This window comes from Lissotriton helveticus, chromosome 5_1 (genome assembly GCF_964261635.1).
Source record: "Lissotriton helveticus chromosome 5_1, aLisHel1.1, whole genome shotgun sequence".
Classification (NCBI taxonomy): domain Eukaryota; kingdom Metazoa; phylum Chordata; class Amphibia; order Caudata; family Salamandridae; genus Lissotriton; species Lissotriton helveticus.
Window position 1 is genome coordinate 325216444 of NC_136065.1, and position 20109 is coordinate 325236552.

General features: G+C 41.9%; 1 protein-coding gene across 1 annotated transcript in view; it reads left to right on the plus strand.

Moving 5' to 3' along the window:
• Window positions 1-19785, plus strand: part of LOC144752460 (taste receptor type 1 member 3-like) — a 51098-nt gene extending 31313 nt beyond the window's left edge. Inside the window, exons 6-8 of the mRNA XM_078640383.1 lie at window positions 4659-4877; window positions 14741-14864; window positions 18848-19785. Of these exons, the coding sequence (XP_078496509.1) occupies window positions 4659-4877; window positions 14741-14864; window positions 18848-19785 (1281 nt within the window). The remainder of the gene's footprint in view (window positions 1-4658; window positions 4878-14740; window positions 14865-18847) is intronic.
• Window positions 19786-20109: the final 324 nt, after the last annotated feature.

Sequence of the window (20109 nt, forward strand, 5' to 3'; positions counted from 1 at the left end):
TGACACTGTAAGAGATTATTTTTGATTGCTCCGGGGTCCACGCACATGGGCGGGACTATTCACTAGATTATGACTATACACAGAGATCCCCTACTACAGAAATATATATATATATATAAAACTCTAACTACTAGTATATGTAGTAGATAATTGTACTTACTACCACTCCTATGTGATTTTAGAGTTCTGTTTGTATTTCTTCCTTGAGTGACTTTACAACTTGTACATTTGCAATTTTTTTCTCCTTTTACTCCACTTGTATATATAACTCTAACCACTAGTATATGTAGAAGACAATTGTACTTACTACCATTCCTATGTGATTTTAGAGTTTATCTGTTTGTATCTCTTCCTTGAGTAACTTTACAACTTGTACATTTGCAATTTTTTTCTGTTTATATCTCTTATGCAACTCTTGGGCGGGACTATTCACTAGATTATGACTATAACAGAGATACCCCTATTACAGAACTGGAGTTACAGGACAGAAACTACTCCATATACATATATATATATATATATATATATATATATATATATATATATATATATATATATATATATATATATATATATATATATATATATATATATATATATACACAAATTGCACCTACCCCTGAATGCAAAGCAGCACAAATGGCAGCGTCAAACAAAATTTGTGGGCAAAACCTGTTTTGCTGCAAAACTTGGTACAAGTACCGCGGCTGAAACAGTTTGCATTAAGAAAACACTCATCGGATTCCAGGCAAAGGCAGATCAACTGTAGTAGCATGACCTGGCTTTGCAGGAACTCACAGTCCTTTTAAACAAAGCACAAACAATAGGCAGCCAGAATATCAGGTGATAGTCCCATGCATTACATGTGTAATTTCTAGGACTTTATGCATTTTATGTACCTTATCCTTCAGCGATTGTCAGTGCGCACTGACTTATATTGGAGGGTATAGCGTGAGCAAAATTCTCACATTATGCACATTTTCCCTGGCTCTGCACCCTGGCGCAAAGCTTAGCTTTATACTGAAAAGCAATCTTTGTGAAAACGCAACTGATTGCACCAGTGGTTAATTTGTACAAAAATAAGTGCTGGGGCCCTCGTCAGGAGGCAGCTTCTACTAGCCCATTTTTACTGTTAGCGCCACCTACAACATAAGCCTTGAAACCTTACAAGTGGGGAGAGGGTGTGGTGTGATGGCCAGAGTTGCCGACCTCAGAGCTGGGGAACCAGGTTTGAGTCTCGGCTTGGGCAACATCCTGTGATTCTCGGATAATCCCTTAATCTCCTTGTGCCTACCAACAATAAATGTGTCCTTAACTGGTGCTCAAGTACCGGTGTCTGCAGCGCCAGTGCTCGGCCTCTCTCTCCCGCCAGGATTCTCCCTCGGCTCTGCGCTGTTCCCACCCTGATCCCTGACCCAGCAGCAGAGCGGCGGTGCGAAGTTAGGAATTTTATAATGGTCTTGTTTTGTGTTGCAGGCAGAGACACAGGGCGATCTGGAAGCAGATGGACAGTAAGGGCACCTCTGCGGCAGAAGGGTACAGTAAGGGTACCTCTGCCTGGCACAGTTAGGGTGCCTGAGCCAAGGACCTGGAGCCGAAGGAGGTTCCGGGAAACCACGACGGCGCCCCGTTAGTCCTTCGGGCGGTCGGGGGGCCTGAACCGACCGGGGGTGTGCCCCACCGCTCCGCCCTGACAGGGGGGGGGCGGGAGTATAACGAAATGGTAATGTGCTGCACCGTCAGAGCATCGTCTCGCCGTGCAAGATGGCTCCTTAGGCATGCGGGTCAGCGAGGGGCTGCCTGCTTTGGATCGCCTGTAAGATGACCCACCATAACGTCATACCTGTGTTGTATGAAATAAACCTGCAGCGGTTCTTTCCCACAAATATGTCTCCTGAGTTTCTTTGGGAAGTGTAAGTGTGTAATTGGCAAGCGGGGCGAGCGCATGGCGATGTGGGGACTAGGCCTCAGGAATGGAACAGGCCCAACATGTAGTCGCCAGTGCCACTTGCCAAACTACGATGCAACCACTGTGTAGGAGGTTGGAAAGATGCCTTTTTCCATTGCGGGCAGAAAAGGACCGCAGCGCGAGCCGCAATGTTTGCCGCAATGTTTGCAAACATTGATGCACAGTGTGCCAGGCACCATGTGGTGCCTGGTATACAGTGCATGGTTGTCTGGGGGGGCATCACATGTGCACCCCTGGTCCCATAGCAGAAGGCCATGGGGCCCCAACGTGCTTCTTCAGCCTGTCAGAGGCATCAGGTAAATGCGGCAGTTGAACCACTATCCAGGCTATCGTGCGAACCGCCACTGATGACCTGTCAGTGGTGGTCCGCTTCATAGCCTAATCGGGCCGTATGTTTTGAGAAATTTCTTTTTTGTTGTGCGTGTCAAGTTGTGCACCATTATTGAACCAATTTCCAAGGAATTTTAATTAAGTTAACCTGAGGACAGTGTTTCAAAGCACATCGGATGTGCATAGGTTGTTTAGAATGCGGACCCAAGTCTTAATCTTATTACTGGTATATACCAAGTCTTCTGAATAGTTGTTGACTATTTATTATGATATGAAGATAGAATATGCTATGTCAGTTGTGAATAATGGTATATCACCCACATAGGTCTCCATTTTGTATGCTTTGTTTCTAATTTTAATACATCTAAACGCGTTTGAGACTGGGATAGAAGTTCTTCTACAGCAGCCTAAAATAGGATTGGTCAGAGTGGATAGCCTTTCTCTTTCTCGCCCTAGTTCAAAGAATTCCAAGAGAATGCCATTCACTCTAAGGGTGTCTCTAGGGTGGCCATACAAGACTAGTATGGTAAAGGTATAGTGGCAGAGGTGTGGCGCAGAGGTGTGGCGCAGCGGCGAGAGCAGCTGACTCCGGAGCATGGGGCTCACGGTTCGATGACGGCGGCAGCTCAGCTCAGCATCATGTGACTCTGGGCAATAGCTCACTTAATCTTCCCGACGGCCCCCAGCGCCTTGAGACCCCTAGGGGTGATTAGTTCACGCTTTACAAATAACGGATTTATTTATCACCAACTGCAGATGTTGCTATTACTTAGTGTTCATTGTATCATTCATTAACGTATAACGTATAACAAGCGCTGAGTTGAGTCCAGGTTTGAATATTTTATGCCTATATTGCAGACAGCGGTCCGCAGCTGGTGCATTGACCCACAGAGTTAGCGGACTCATAGCACATTTTCCATTTATAGAATCTAGAAAAAATGATGAGGTTAATTGAGGGTTCAGAGTTTTCGCAGCACTTAAGGATTTGTTCATACCTAAGTTCAAAACTAAAACAATTCCTAAGTGAGGACCCTTAATGGGTGATTTTGTACAAAGATTGGGCGTGGTGATCTCTGTCAGTAGAGGGAGGTGATTGCTATTACCTAAATTACCTTTTTCAACGTATAAGGTGAGCAAGGCTGTTCTTTGTTTTTGAGGGCAAATGGCTTTTTTATGCCAATTTAGAAGTAGGATTTGAAAAGGACAGCAAACTCATCCGATGGAAAGGCTGTGTGCCCTTAAGAAGGCATTCGAAGTAGATTACTGCACTGCAACTGAAACATGTTACTACTCTTCAGTTTCAAACAGAAGAATTCACTGGATTTTTATTCATTTCTTGAAAGTGACAATTTATTGACACCTTTTTGTACTGTTGTGACTCATGTTGAGGCTAGACATACAAATAAGACACAGAGCTGAGGCACAGGGATTAAACACCATGTGAGAAGTGAAGAAGATAACAAACTTTCAGAATACCCATCTTGGTCTAGTTGGTGATTTTAAGAGTTGAAACCTACCACTTTGTCAGACTGATCTAGACTCCTGCCAGGCACGTGGACAAGGGTGAGCCTATGGGATCAGATTTTTTCTACTGGTTTGATAAATTGTGAACATTTGCAAAGGTTCACTTTGCAGGGTGCCTATCTGCAGACCAGAGTCCTTGGTAACAACTCACAAGTCAGAAATTGGGTTGCAGTTTCACTTCAGTATTTAAGGCGCTTTGTCTGTCCACAGCATACACAGCTGCCTGCTCCTCATCTTTTTCACAACATGAGGAGATGGCCCAAATATAACCTCTCATGCAGCTGTGAACATGGCCAAACTGGGGGCCATATTATCAAGAAAGGGCGATAAATTATCGCCGCTCTTATCGGCAGGAAACTGCCGATAAAGCGGCGATAATGGGCTTGATAATATGCCCTTGTGAATTCCCATAGAAGCCCAGGTTCTGGTGTTAACCTGGGCTGCTATGGCAATTTACAAGGGCATATTATCAAGCCCATTATCGCCGCTTTATCAGCAGTTTCCTGCCGATAAAAGCGCCGATAATGTATCGCCCTTTCTTGATAATATGGCCCTGGGAATCCAAAGCAGCCCTTAAATTTTGAAGGACCAGCCCCTGAGAAGAGGAAGTGGGGGAGGTGCAAGTGTGAAGCCCTTCGGCTTTTGTTACTGGGGGCCCATATTGTTTTGCAACCGGCCCCCACCGCTGCAACACTGACCCCTACCCTTCCAGCCTCCCAGGAAAACGCCTGATGCCTGCTACGGCCAGTCGGGCCCTGGCTGTGTACAATGGCACTGCTTGAAAACACAGTATAAGCACTTGTTTGATTATTCCAATATTCCTCTTCTTTTGCAGCTACTAGTGGAGTTGGCAAAGGTGAACATAACAATTGGCTCGCAACCCGTCTACTTCAGCAAGGATGGAGACTTGCCTGTGGGCTATGACCTCATCATGTGGGATTGGAGGGGAAGGAGTCACGTGCCTTCCTTTCGCGTGGTCGGACGATACGACGCAGCGCAAAACTCACTGCAGGTCAACGGAGATGGGATTCGCTGGTTCACAGGAAGTGATGAGGTAAGAAGAAACAGACTAGATTGAGAGGTCATCAATAACTTCTGATGACTGTGATGGGCCAATGTAATGCAAATTGATGTTGTTAGAATAACCAGTACTTGTTTAGTAGGTGCATAAGTTAATCAGTGTAGACATGGACAGCATATCCACCTGAGACTGCTCGGTTCAGTCCAGACAGTTGTTTTTCACTCTGGCACTCTGCATGCACTACACTGAGACAGAGTGCTTGTTAGTTAACTTGGATACACTGCATCAAGGTGAGCTCTCTCTCTCTCTCTCTCTCTCTCTCTCTCTCTCTCTCACCCACAGTCTATCTTTCTCTCTCTCCCTCTCTCTCTCTCTCAGCAAACTAGCCCTCAGGCTCACATTTGACCTGAGGCACACTCACTCTTCCCTATGCAGTTTTCTGAAAAGCTCTGAAGGGCTACTCTGTACTTGCTGATACCAGAGACAAACTTTTAAAGATGATTGCACAGCTGCGGAGGCCATCACAACTGGAAACCAATGCCCACAAATTACCTTGTGCCCAAACTCTTGCTCAGAAGCCAGTGCCAGAGCTACGAATACCGAGTACCAAGGCTGCACAGTCTTGTTTTCATCTCATGCCTCTTTTATCCACCACCAAACCCTAGGTGCCCTTTTACCTTACTCTTGCAGGTTATTTTTTAATCCTGCTTTCTCCGTTTGTGACTGTTTTTCTTCTTTCTATTCCTTTTTCTTTCGCCCTTTGGTGTTTTTTTCTCTCGTGCTGTGATTGAAAGACTGAGAGGGAAAATAAGTCCCCAAAAATGAGTGCCGGTGATCCCCAACTGCAAACACCGGCTCAAATGAAGCACTGTTACCCGATGATCTCATTCAAAGAGACTGCTGTGCACATACAGGCAGTCACAAACTGTACCCAGTGTGTGTTCCTGGTGCTGCCTGCAACTCTCTCATCTTCCCGCCTAGGTTTCAGGTGTCCCTTTGAGAGCCCTCGCTCATTGCAGTAACTCGCGGTGATGGGGTGGAGGATACAGCCACTTGCCTGAACTGAGGAACAGCAGGCACATGTGTTGTGAAGTTCCAAGGCCAAATCACCTGCATGCAGGGTGACTATTTTTTAGGAAGATGGTGCTGGAGGTAAGAGGAGCTCATGAGGCCTGCTGGCATAAGCTTTTTCACCTCCCCCCCCAACCCCCCCCCACACTCTCCCCACATTCTCCCTTTGTTCTCAAGTGGAATCTCTTGCAGCAACATTGAATAACTTTCTACGGGGCATGAAAATGTCGAAGACACCATGAAGAGATCCAGGTTATTTCACTATGTTTTGGAGATGGTTCAAAAGATATTCAAAAGGCTTCCAAAGACAAGTAAAAATTACAACTTAGCAATGGCTGTAACAATGCTCAACGTTCATTTTGATCCACATACAAAAACAGAATATGACTCTTTTCTACTAAGACAAGCCTAAGAAGATGGAAACATTAATGATAAATCTACACTTGTAATTTTACTCACACTAACTCTTACACTTTGTAGTAATAATAATAATAATAAAACCATTTTTAAAGCGCCTGGCTACACAAAGAACAGTGTGTCCCCGCGCTAAATACTGTTAATTCGCCAGAGGCAGAAGAAAAGGTGGCCAGAAGAAGAAAACAGGGCAAAAAGGTTACCCAGGAGGAAAGAGGAGCGTCTTAAGTTTCGCACGGAACCTAGTCTCAGAAGGTTCCATTCAGAGGTCGAGCGGAAGATCATTCCAACACTTGGAAGCCAAGTATCTAAATGAGCAACCACCCATCCTAGCTCTGGTAATTCTGGGGGGTTTGAACAGCATTGCACCAGACGATCGCAGGTTCCTAGTGGGGCGATGCATGATGAGGAGATTTTTCAAGTAGTCTGGGCCTTTGCCCTGGGCAATTCGATGCACAAAACAAAGGGCTTTAAATGTAATTCGCTCCTTGACAGGAAGCCAATGGAGTTTAACCAGAGCGGTCTTCCCAGATGTTCTGCGAGGGAGTCTGAGCACCAGGCGAGCGGCTGCGTTCTGCACGCACTGAAGTTGGTATAGGCCTTTTTTGATCAAGCCGAGAAGCAGAGCATTCCCATAGTCGAGATGAGGAGTCACCAAAGCATGGACAATAGTCTTTCTGGCATCAAAAGGAAGGATATCTAAAATCTTACGCAGAACCTTCAGTATGCTGAAGCACCTGGCTGTCACTTTGCTGACATGAGATTTATAAGAAAGGTCTGAGTCAAGCATTATGCCCAGATTGCGTACCGAATCCACAGGACGAGGTGGGCTACCCAGTTCCGTGGGTCACCACATGTGAGACCATGCGGAAGCTGATTTCCCAACCACCAATAATTCCGTTTTTGCGCCATTAAGGCACAAACAGTTGCTGTTCATCCAAGATGCCACTGATGACAGACAGTTGGAAAAATTAGTGGCATCTTCTCTGTGGTCGGGCGTAAGCTTGAACATCAGTTGGGTGTCGTCAGCATAGCCTACAATACCCACCCCAAATACTTCCACTAGGCGAGCCAGGGGCTCCATGTAGATATTAAACAAAGTGGGGCTCAAACTCGAGCCCTGGGGAACCCCATGGCTTGCCTTTCTGAGGGAAGATTTGAAAGGTGGACAATGCATCTGAAAGCTCCTGCCGCCACTCCCATATCAGAGAGCCGAGACAGCAGCGTTGTGTGCAGCACGGTGTCAAAAGCTGCACTGAGATCTAATAAAAACCAACGCTGCTGTCTCTCCTTCATCTACTATTTGTCTGAGATATTCAGTAGAATAGAGTAAGGCTGACTCCGTAGAGTAGCCAGCTCTAAAACCCGATTGAGTGGGGTGAAGGAGAGATTGTTCCTCCAAATAACTCATCAGCTGCCTATTTACCACCTTTTCCACAACCTTCGCACAGAAGGGAAGAAGGGAAATAGGGTGAAGATTTTGGAATTGGGAAATGTGGATGTTGGATTTCTTTTTTAGAGCAATGACCTGAGCTGTTTTCCACGTGTCCAATACGAGACATTCTTGGAAAGACAGCGACACCATGTGACTAATCTGATCGATGATCATACTCTCCATGACTCCTTTGCAGCGTGCCGGAGGACAGACGTCGCAAGGCGAGCCAGATTGTATACTATTTACAACACTTAATAGTTCCTGTCTCTGTAATGTTACTATATTTACCTATTCACCTCTTCCGAGTGTAAAGTTACTACATGTGCTGGTTCCCACCCCCTGAAACCAGGAGGTGAAGCCAAATTTACGGGCGTAAAGTTATATATTAGTATCTTTTCACCTGTAGGCGGAGGTCTCCCTATGGTAAATTATAGGGACAAGTTAAAAAAAAGAAATGTAAACTTAGGACAAATAAAAAAACATTACAGCACTATTATCTTAATAGTATATTAAACAATAATTAGTTTGAATATTTAATTAATGTATAAGTCTTTTTTTAAATCTTACCTATGGTAAAATGTTTATTTTTATTTAATACATTTCAAAAATTACTAAAGGTTATGTATAGAATTAATTTAAATTAATAATAAACATTTAAAATAATTAAGCTAAATATAGTTTTACATTTTATAAAGGTTAAAAAAAACTATAATAAAAATCTTGCATTTTTAAATTATATATAGTTTTGTTTAACATTAACTAAAATGTATAAATAGTTTAAAAGTTGAAATATTCTATTTAACATTGTTTCCCATGAGTTGTCATTTTGAAGCCCTTTCTTTATTGTTTGTTCTGCGAGTATGTTGCAGGATTTATGAGTAGCCATCAGCCAGTGTCAGACTTACTCCAGGTCTGAGCTGGAACACATTTATGACCGTATAACTGTTGTTCTTTCTTTTTGGCTGTAATCCCTTTAAAATGCAAGATCTAACTAGAAATTGGCTTATCATTTGTGGGTGGGTCTTTGGTTTACCTTAAACCCCTCCTTAACCTTCTCTAAACCCTTTCTTATCCTTCCCTTGATCCATAAAATGTTATGTATGCATTCCCATTTTCTTCCCACACTCCTGTTTACCACTAAAACATAGGCATACGTGTGTGGTGATCTACGCAATCAGGCAGAGATGTCCACAAAGAAAAGACAGGGCACCTCCTCATGTAGTTTGTAAATAGCATTTTATATTATGTGAGTAGTAATTGTTCAGGCCTGCATATTATCCAAATAATCTCTTGAGGGATAAAACAATACCGATAAAGAGCATGAAAAAATGCACAGATCATCCTAAAAGTCTGAACCACCAATATTATAAATTCATTCATAGCAATAAAAGTGAGAGAAGAGCCCACAGACATGGTGAGCTGATATCGGTAATTAACAGCTTCTTGTGGTAGTTTTAAGATTAAGAAGGAGCTATCCCAGATGCCCACTCTTTCCCTCATTATTTGCTTCCTTCATTAAGCACTTAGGCAGGAAAATCTGCACAGATCCTGTAATACACTTTAACCCTACTTTAATAGGGGTTTGAACGGTCCTTTGCAAACAATATTGCTCTTTTTTTAATTTGGACTGAGTCAATCGTTGCACAACATTTAAAACAACAAAAGAATATGCATCTGTACAGTATAAATATAGCAAAAATCAAGCTTATCCTTCTGAATATATGCAATGTGATCTTCTAGCTGCTCTCTAACCAAGGGATTATTCCAAATCCATGAAACGTCTGGAAATCGCAGTTAACAAAATTGTTTTTGTTAAGTACAATTTCGAAATGAAAAGATTTATATTTCATTAGACCAATTGATTAATTTGATTTAAAATATTATTGAGCAAAATGCAAATTTTGTCCATGTCCTCCCGGTACATCTAAAATCCTTATTTCTCTATAAGCTAAATGGTTGGCCCAGGAACGATTTTTTAGGTAAGCAGGAGCTGGTGTATCAGTCTACAAAAGCTTAAAAGGGCAATCATTCTAGTAGGATGGAAACACCAGTTATGAAGAATTACGATATAATGCTTTCAGTTAAATATTTAATTTAGGCTGCTATTTAGTGACGTTTCTGGTCTTTTAATAGTGTCATTATAAAAATGATTGGCTGCAGATGATGTAGCATTGTGAATTTGGCTAGATTTAGATGCTCCAAATTCTTGAAAAATGGGCAAGTTCTGGTGCTTCAATATTTTTGCACATTTACAGAAGGCATTAGGTAGAAACGTTTGAAGGTATTGACTTCCTTTATAAGAAAAGTAATCTCCCTCCGAGATGGCTGTTGTGAATTGGGAAAATAGGGGAATTGTTGAACTCTCCTAGGCACAGGACAGGGTTTTTCGACTTTTTCTGCACTGCAGGAGCATTTCAGTGTGTGGTTTTTTTTCGTTTAATATATGCAGTTCTGGAGTTATTTTGGACTAAACCAGGAAACTGAGCAAAATACAAATATGTACAACCAACTTTTCTGAAAATCAATAAGAGGGCAAAATTTCACAGAACGTTAAGCGCTTAAATCAATTATAAATCTGGAATACAAATAACAGAATAGTCATGGAGCTGAGTCCTCCTGGACACGCACAGGTGCCTAAAAATTAAGGAGAATTCAGAACAAACCCATGTGTCAATTATACTTTACTCCTGAAAGAGTGCACATGAATGGTGGCAAGTTATCTCGATATGCACTTGATGCAGGCAGGCATCTGAGTCTTGGAACACATGCTTTTTTTTGTCCATGATTGGAGAAATGTTGGGACAAAGTTTTCTTCCAAGTTAGCAATAGCATCTGGATTACAATCCCACCATAGAAAAGATTGACTTGAATTAGGGTTGCTGTAGCTCTTCTAGCAATTCAAAGCAAAACAGACTATTTGTTTTTTAAGGGATCCCTAGTAGCAAGTTCCGTAATCGCTTAGGGCCTGATTATGAGTTTGGCGGTCTTGGAGTGGGCCGCCACGCCAGCGCCCCGCTCCAAGACCGCCGAACGCTTATGCAGACCACCCACCGTATTCCGAGTAGAATCCTGGTGGGCGGTCCTGAGGCGGTGGTCTCATGGAGGTGCCTTTCAAAGGCTTGTATGTGAGCCATGCGACCGCCACAGCGCGTTCCAGCACAATATGGCCTGTGAAGTCCCTGCCCTGCTGGAACAAGGGGTGAAAACAGACAGAGGGCACAACACGTGCCCCCATGCATGCACCCCGGTGCAAAGAATCACTCACCATCAGGAAAACTGTGCATGAGGAAATTTATAATATACTTGGCGGTGCCATAGCGGCACCGCCAAGCATATTATGGGCCTCAGACCGCTGCAAGATCCCCGGCGGTATCAGCAGACTTATGGCAGTCCATCCACCCCCAACTCGTAATGTGGCGACCGGTCCGCTGGTGCGGTGGTCGCCGACTGCAACCATGGGTTTGGTGGTCCATCGGACCGCTAAACTCATAATTAGCCGCTTAGTCATTGATATCAACTGAGGTTTCTACTGTAGAAAGACAGAGTGCAACAATGACCGCACCAATACATTGCGGGGAATGTTTTTCTAAAAGGATGGGGCTGTGCAATTTGTTTAGAAATAAGCTTTACAATTTTATAATGAGATGTTTGAGGATGAAATTAGGTTCATAGCAATCTGTAGTAGAATTTAGCACTTTGCACTTTATTTTTTTAGCAAAGCACTACATTGCTATGCTTAGAAACATTTGGCCTCACTGTAGAGATGGGTATAATTCTTATCCTGTACTTTAAAACTCTCTTTCTCTCTCTCTCTCTCTCTCTCTCTCTCTCTCTCTCTCTCTCTCTCTCTCTCTCTCGCTCTCTCTCTCTCTATCTCTCATTTGCAGCCAAGCTTGGTCCCATAGCATACACCTGTAAGTGTTTGTTTAGGATGGGTGAGTGCTGATTGGGTTCACATATGAACAGGATATCCTGGCTCCCCCTACCGCCCTTTTGGGACTTCGAGGTCTTTCCCCCTCTAAAGCACATGGGGGACATCCCACCCCAGAAGGATAACCACCATCTAGGCCATGTGTTTCACGGTGAATTCTCAAAACATGGTTAAAACTATGTTGGAATAAGATTTTTTTTTTGCATTGGTGGTTTGTTATTACATGCTCTCTCTGAAACATCAGTTGGCCATGCATTAGTGCTTAATTTGAGCTGGAGGTTTCCGGTGATCAGCACTGTCACTTAATCATGAACACCGGCGCTTATAGTGCGAACTTGAGCCAGATGTATTGGAGCATGGACACATACATTTTTGGTAGGCACAGGAGTTCTGTTTTAGGCAACGCTAACAGGAGAAATGGGCTGGTACAAGCTGCTTCCTGACGAGGGCCCCTGCACTTTTTATTTTTACAAATTAACCACTGCCATACATACAGTAGAATACGATGGTATATGGTATTCTTTTAAGAGAAAATGCTGGGCGAACTGTTAACTACTGGGCATAGTCACTTTGGTCTGGAATAATTTTGAAACATATTCCCTGGACTGGTAGTTGTTACTCGTGGGGATGTGGTTTGTACGGGGCAAACAGTTAAGGATGGACAAAGTCAGCTCAATGAACAAGCAACGACAAAGCCAACTGGTCTCTACTATGAGAGCTATTGGATTTGGCAATGTTTTGTAGCCATTATGTACAGGAATGTGACTGCTTTGCAGTGTAGCCAAAACTAATTTTAAAAAGCACTATTATGCTGTCAAGGCTAGTGCCCTTTTTTTTAAGCGCATTAGCGCCCGATGCATCATAGCCTCTTTTTTAAGTACTATTTTTAGCCATGCTGCTCAGCAGCCACACTGCTATACAGCATGGCTACAAGTCATTGCCAAAGTCAGCAATGCCCATGCTGTACAACAGGAACAAACGGCAATTGCAGAGCAAGTAGTCTCAAAGGTGAGACCTATTTTCTTTGCCATTTCTTGTTAGGTCTCGGCACAACACCTCTGTAATTCTGAGCAAGCCAGTTAATCTCCCCTTGCATGAAAAAGAAAAATAACCATGTCATTTGGCAAAATATCCCGTAAGAGAAAAATCCTATGATATAAAGAAAGCAATTGCCCCTGAATCCATGTCTTAGTGAAAATACATTTTTAAGCAGATAACATATGTTGTCACAATAAAAACAGATAACATCTTTTGGAACAATAAACACCCATTTCAAAATAGATAACGGCTTCTTTGAAGTGTGTGTGGCATAGTAAAACATACAGAAATATGAATTCACTTAGGTGACTAAAATAATTTGTCAAACATTCATCTCATTCATACCACAAGCCAACCATCTCAATGTTCTGAGGAATCACTTCATCTCTACTTGCAATGCCACAATACAACCACTGGATGTAGTTGGAATGTCACTTATGTTTTATTAAACACAGTTAAAACCATTTAAGAATTATATGTTGTGCATAATTCATAGATCAACACATTGACAAACATATACCATTATTAACTTTCATATTTTGTATAAATATTGTGTTGATTGAAACAGGAGAAAGTGCAAAAAAACTGACTTATGTATTAAAAAATATTAAAACCACATATTGTATCACATATACATCAAATGTACATCATATACAACATATAAAAAACCAGTAAGAAAGGATTCTTATTTTTGTATATCCTTTGTATATCCTCCCAGGAATTATTATTACGATGACTGGTCGGTGTGTGGATTTAGTTTATTCCAAGCGTCAACGCCTTTAGGATACTTGCCACCTTTGATCTGGGCATTTATCTGAAGATTGTAAAAGGAAAAACATTCTAAATTTGTTGTGATAAAGGTGGCCATTACTCCGCATAAACCACCGAAATGCGTTGAAACTTGGGGTAAACTAAATCCAACACACCGACCAGTCATTGTAATAATAATACTTGGAATATATAAATGTCAGGCAATCGAGATTTCTGATCTGAATTAGTCTACAAACTAGGAATATGTGTACTTTTGTTCTTTTGTTTGTTTCTCTCTTATCTTATCTGTATCTTTGGTTGGAAGATATACAAAAATAAGAATCCTTTCTTACTGTTTTTTTATATGTTGGATATGATGTACATTTGCTGTGTATGTGAAGCAATATGTGTTTTTAATACTTTTTGATACATAAGTCAGTTTTTTGCACTTTCTCCTGTTTCAATCAGCACAATATTTATACAAAATCTGAAAGTTAATAATGGTATATGTTTGTAAATGTGTTGATCTATGAATTGTGCACAAAGTATAATTCTTAAATGGTTTTAACGGTTTTTAATAAAACATAAGTGACATTCCAACTACATCCTTCGGTTGACTTGTGGCATTGCAAATACAGATTAAGTGATTCCTCAGAAAATCGAGAGGATTGGCTTGTGGTATGAATGAGATGAATGTTTGACAAATTATTTTAGTCACCAAAGGGAATTCATATTTTTGTTTGTTTAGTACGCCCTGTCCCTTTGGCACGTGGGGCCTCTCTCCTTCTATTTGGCTATAATAAAACATAGCCACAAATGGCAAGGGGTTCAACAAGGACAACAGGGAAGAAGAAAAAATAAAAGTGATACCGCAACCATAACAGGCTCAGAGGAAATACAGCAATCAAGCTGAAGCGATCAGTACATGGTCCATGCTCCAGCGAAAAGGAGACGAAGTAAAGCCAGCACGCACTGGCCAATTAGAATGCAGCAAATAAGAGTGACAGTGAAGCCAACGAATGTTAAGCAGTAGGCGGGCTGCAATCCACTTGTTGTATACAATATCCCCTGCAAGCGAGAGTGCATGCAGTCCATGCGTTGTTTCAGGCGAGACCTAAAAAGAATGTTTAAATAAACATGTGAATTTACTAAAAGATATAAGAATGTTTTGTGCAAAGTATGTTTTTCCATATACTGAGTGTAACCTATTGTGCTTTCTTTGTTGATGATACCATAAATATTCTTTTTTTTTCTGAGGCCCCTCCATCCAACTGTTCTCAAAAGTGTCAGCCAGGCCAGATGAAAAGGGTGAAGGAATACAACTCTTGTTGTTACGAATGTGAGAGTTGTCCAGCTGGATTCTTCCAGAACATCAGTGATGGTAAGCACCGGTAAGAAGTAGCTTCAGATCCTCAGCTACCTTTTAGGGTCAGTGGTCACGGTGTGAAAGGAATAATCTGAATTGCGAGCAAATACAAAATTAATATAAGCACAGGGCACGACTGTTGAACTTTAGATCTAAACTTAGACTTTAGGTCTAAACCTAGACTTCATGTTTAAACTTAGACTTCAGGTCTAAACTTAGACTTCAGATCTAAACCTAAACTTCAAGTCTAACCTTGAACTTCAGCTCTACGTTTACCTTTGTGAATCGGGCCCTAACTTTTTTTTGAATAAACATCAGGGCTGTCTCATGCAAACCTCTATGATACAGGCAAAGAGTCTTCAAACCAATAATTATTTTGACCGGTAGCCAATGTAAAGTCTTTAAATGATCTGATATGCTTCACTCCGGGTATACATTAAGCATCACTCTAACTGCAACATTTTGCATCTGTTGTAGGCTTAGAAACACATTGTTTGGAAGCCCTAAACACAAAGAGTTACAGTAGTCTATGTGGGATAAGAAAACAACACAACTCACTGATCTTCTACTCTCTTCCAGGAGCAGAGTGATCACTTTCTGTAGCATTTTTAGGTGATGAAATCAGGAATCCCTGTTGATAAAAGACAATACTGAGGTCTTCCCATCAAAAATCTTGCAATTTACTCTCTCAAAACAGAATTGGCATAATCTATTGATAGGGTACTGGATGTGAGCCATCAATATATTACATCTAGTATTCTTTTTGGAGTATTCAATATGATGTTGGACAGTAACACTGACCAATCCACAACACATGTGGGATACCCCACCTGGGTGGAGGGCGTCCTCCTTCAGTTGATGGTGATGTTCGATCTAGAAAACGTGTGACGCCCACATAATGGGGAAGAACATCTGGGCTCTTCTAGACATCGATCCATGATTCATTTTCTAGGATACATGTGTGGCTCTTGGCAGAACAGTTATCTCCATGGGTGGATGGCGTGTCTTATCTACCACATACACTCTCGGATCACTCTCCAGTCTTACTGTACCAGGTAATAACTGTAGGGATCCTACCTGCTGGAGGTTTAGTTTCCATCAGAGGCAGAGGGTCTGCTAGATATAGCAAGGTACATATTCTCAGACTATCTCTGCCAATGCGACCGGAATGCTTCACTCTATTAGGGATCAGCTGAATTGTGAAGACAAGCCCGTATCTAATCTTCAGAAATGATATGAAAAAATGTGGCAGGTCCACCATTGCTGAAATTAGTCCGGCCAATCTGTCCTTTTGAGGGACAGCTGATGGCTGGACTGTTCCCATAAGGCACAGGGTCAGACTGATTTGCATATGGCCATTTCTGAACTAAGGTGGTGGAGTGAGCTAAAGAATGATGATGGATTAAACCCAGATCAGTTGACTGGGGGTGAGTGCTTGCAATGTTCAACACTCAGTCCATCATCCCCTTTGGTTTCGCCTAGCATTATGCACATAGAGACTAGGAAGTGATTTAATCAGGCAGTTATGGCCCTGCAGTGGAAAAATTCACATACCAAGTAGGATCACTCTCCCGCTTTCCCTAGCAAGGCGAATCTCTATCTTTAAGGCGGAAGAAATAGTGCCTTTTTCAAAACACTATAGGCCATATGTATAAAGCAAATTAGCATTCGCAAATGCCGAAATTCGCAGAATTTCGGCCTTTGCGAATGCTAATTTGATAAATGGTATGTATGAAACATTTTTGCAGCAAAATAAGGAATCGCAAAATTTGCCATTCCTTATTTTGCGATTGCACTTAAGGAATCGCAAATATTGTGATTCCTTAAATACAATGTATCAGAAAAAAATCAATGCAAAAATGCCCATAAGGATTCGCAAATTACCACCAACTTCTAGTTGGTGGTAAGTTGCGAATTCTTTTCAAAAAGCAATTTATTAAAAATGCAAAGGTGCCATATGACGCTCATACATGCCCTTAGGGCATGAATGTGCGCCATATGCCCACACATGTCATTTTCAGGGGTGCAGCAGGGTGTTCTTGTGACACCCCTGCACCCTTGAAAATATTCGCAATTTGCGATTAGCAAATTGCTAATCGCAAATTTCCCATTCATTCCTATGGGCCTCCTGGCCCATAGAAATGAATGGGAAAATTGCGATTAGCAATTTGCTAATCGCAATTTAGGAATGTTAAGGAATCGCTAAAAAGAAGCGATTTCCTACATACATACCATTTTGCGATTTCTAAATAGCGATTCCTTAAAAATCGCTATTTAGGAATCGCAAAACTGTATGTTGATACATATGGCCCTATGGGCCAGATGTATCAAACATACATTTTGCGGTTCTGAAATGGTGATTTTTACCAAATCGCTATTTTGGAATCGCAAAATGCAATGTATGTAGGAATCGCAAAATATTTTGCAATTCCTTAATATTATCTAATAGCTATTCTGTAAATAGGGAATTGCTATTAGGCGATATGACTCCATTTATTTTATTCCTATGGGCCTAAAGACCCATAGGAATGCATGGTTTTGCATTTGCTAATTTGCGATTACTAAATTGGTAATCGCAGTTAGCAAATGGAAAGCCAAGGGTGCCTGGGGGCCTAAGCCCCCCGGAATCACCCCCAAGAATGAAAGTGTGCACATGTAAAGCACACACATGCCCCAGGAGCATGTGTGCATTACATGGCACTCTGAAAAATGCATTTTTCAAAGTATGCACATGGTTACCATGAACTTGAAGTTAATTGTAATTAGCGTTTCCTAAATGCACAGTTTGCATTTAGGAAAGGCTTCTTGCATGTGCAATAGGGATTGACAAAATGCGATTCCATATTTGTATTTGCAATTTAGTGAATCACGAAAAATTGGGATTACCTAAATTGCAAATTTGCAAATCAAAAAAACCTTTCATGCATTAGAAAATGCCATTTTGCAATTGCAAACGGCTAATTTTAGCGAATCCCGCTGTTTGCAAGCACAAATAGCTTGATGCATGGGCCCCTAAGCTCCTTCTTATCAAGGTTGAAATGAGCAGTTAAACAACCATGCCTTAAATGGGCCAGCTTATTGCTTCCGTTCAAATTATTATGGGATGAAATTTTGAGGACTCCCAGACTGAATGCATCTCTTTGAATTACAGACATAAATTATTGCATTACAAAGTTCTGACACACGTGTTCTATGACTGATGCGAATGACAGGATCAATCTTGCGACGAGTCCTCTTGTTTCAGATGAATGCTTCAGCAAGCTGATTTTCTACATCTGCAGTGAAGTTGTTCTGGTGTTCAAGACTATTGTATTAATATTTTTGACACTTTGTCCATAATTGCTCAAGTCACCATCACTCCCCTGGTTGCATCACTGGACTTTCTAGCTGACGTACCAAGGCCAGTGAGAAAGCTGATGGCTCTGGTGCTTCTTCTGGACAATTTTATGGTAGAAATGTCATGGTCTCCCCAATACTATAAGACTGGACTTGACATGCAGCTTTCTGCAACAATGTTCCTCAATCCAACTTGTTAATATTCAACCTTGGGCTATATATATAACGTATCTTTCCGCATCAGATCCCTATCACTAACTGTATGGTGTATAGTGCATACATACTTGAGGACCTATCCGGATTAGGTAGAGAAATCTGACTACTATAAGGTCGTTGTGGGACACTTAATACATTACACTGACATCTGCAGATGCCATGATATAGAGAGAGACTGATTGCTGCCATTTGCAAGCTGTATGTAATGTGACCCTTTTAATACGCAATGTCCATGAATGACCTGCTAACTTTTCTCTGTATATGAGATTGCCATGTATCTGGCATTTCATTTGAAGTTGGCATTGGTTCTATGAAAATTATATATAAAATAATGTTTTAAAAAGCAGCTTGATTGGTTTGCATTTTTCCAGGTAGTGTTGCCTTAACTTGACAGTGCATGAGATGCTCTACAGTATTTAAATTCCTTCTGTTTGTGTCTTTCCTAGATCCTCATAGGTGTACTACTTGCCCCACCCACCAGTGGTCTGATGAGAAGAGCACCGAATGCCGGGATCGGACCCTTGAGTATCCAAGCTGGGCGGATGCGGCCAGCATCCTGGTGGCCATCCTGACATCCCTTGGTCTTCTGCTCACTGCAGCCATCGCAGTCATCTTCATCTGGAACCGCCACACACCAGCTGTCCACAGCGCAGGATGCCTCCCATCACTCCTGATGCTCTTCTCTTTAACATGTGTCTGCTGCAGCTTCTACTTCTTCATTGGTGAACCAAGTCTTCTCCAGTGTCGAATACGGCAGCCACTGTTTTCCGGAAGCTTTGCCATCTGTCTCTCAGTGCTTCTCTCCAAATCACTGAAGGTGTCCAGCATGAGTTTACCCAGAACCTGCCTTTGTGGCACTTCTTACATGTATGTCTCTGTTCTTATGAACCTGTGCATCCAGGTGGGACTTTGCTTCTCCTGGTACTTCTGGAATCCACCCGTCGTGGTTCAAAACCCCAACATTTCAGCATCCACTCTTCTAGTTGAGTGCCAAGAGGGTTCCTTAACCGGGTTTGGCCTTCTGATCGTCCACAATGGTCTTCTGGCCATCACCTGCTTCATGCTGAACTTCATGGGACGCAGCCCAGGTAAAACCTACCCCACGACCAGGAATATCACCTTCTCCATGCTCATATACTTCATTGCATGGGCATTTTTCATCCCTGTCCATGTGACATCCAACGGGAAGAATGTCCCATTCTTCCAAGTCGGCTCGGGTTTAATAAGTGTCTTTGGTGTCCTTGTGGCCTACTTCACGCCGCGATGTTACATCATAATGTGCAGACCAGAACTTAATGTGCACCTCTACTTTCAGAGCTTCAGACAGGAGACCTTGTCTCATCCAGGTGATACATCTTCTGCTGACCCGGGTCCAAAAGAATGACAGAAAAAATATGAAAACTCTTGGTGCCAGGGTTAGTAGTACCACGAGGTCAAAACCACCCAGGCCACCCATGTCCAGTGATTTATCAAATATTGTCAGTATATGAATAGGAACAAATGGTTTGTATTATATTTTCACCCTCTGAAATAATTTAGAGAATTAGAGAATATCACTGTTTACCCTGGAGTTAGCTGCTTCAGTTACTTATGTAAAATTGAATAAAATATATTTACTTCGTCATATCTTTTTAAGCATCAAAAGGAGACACAATTGATGTTTTCATCGATTTCCAGGGACTCTTTTTTCTAAAACATGGATCGGTTA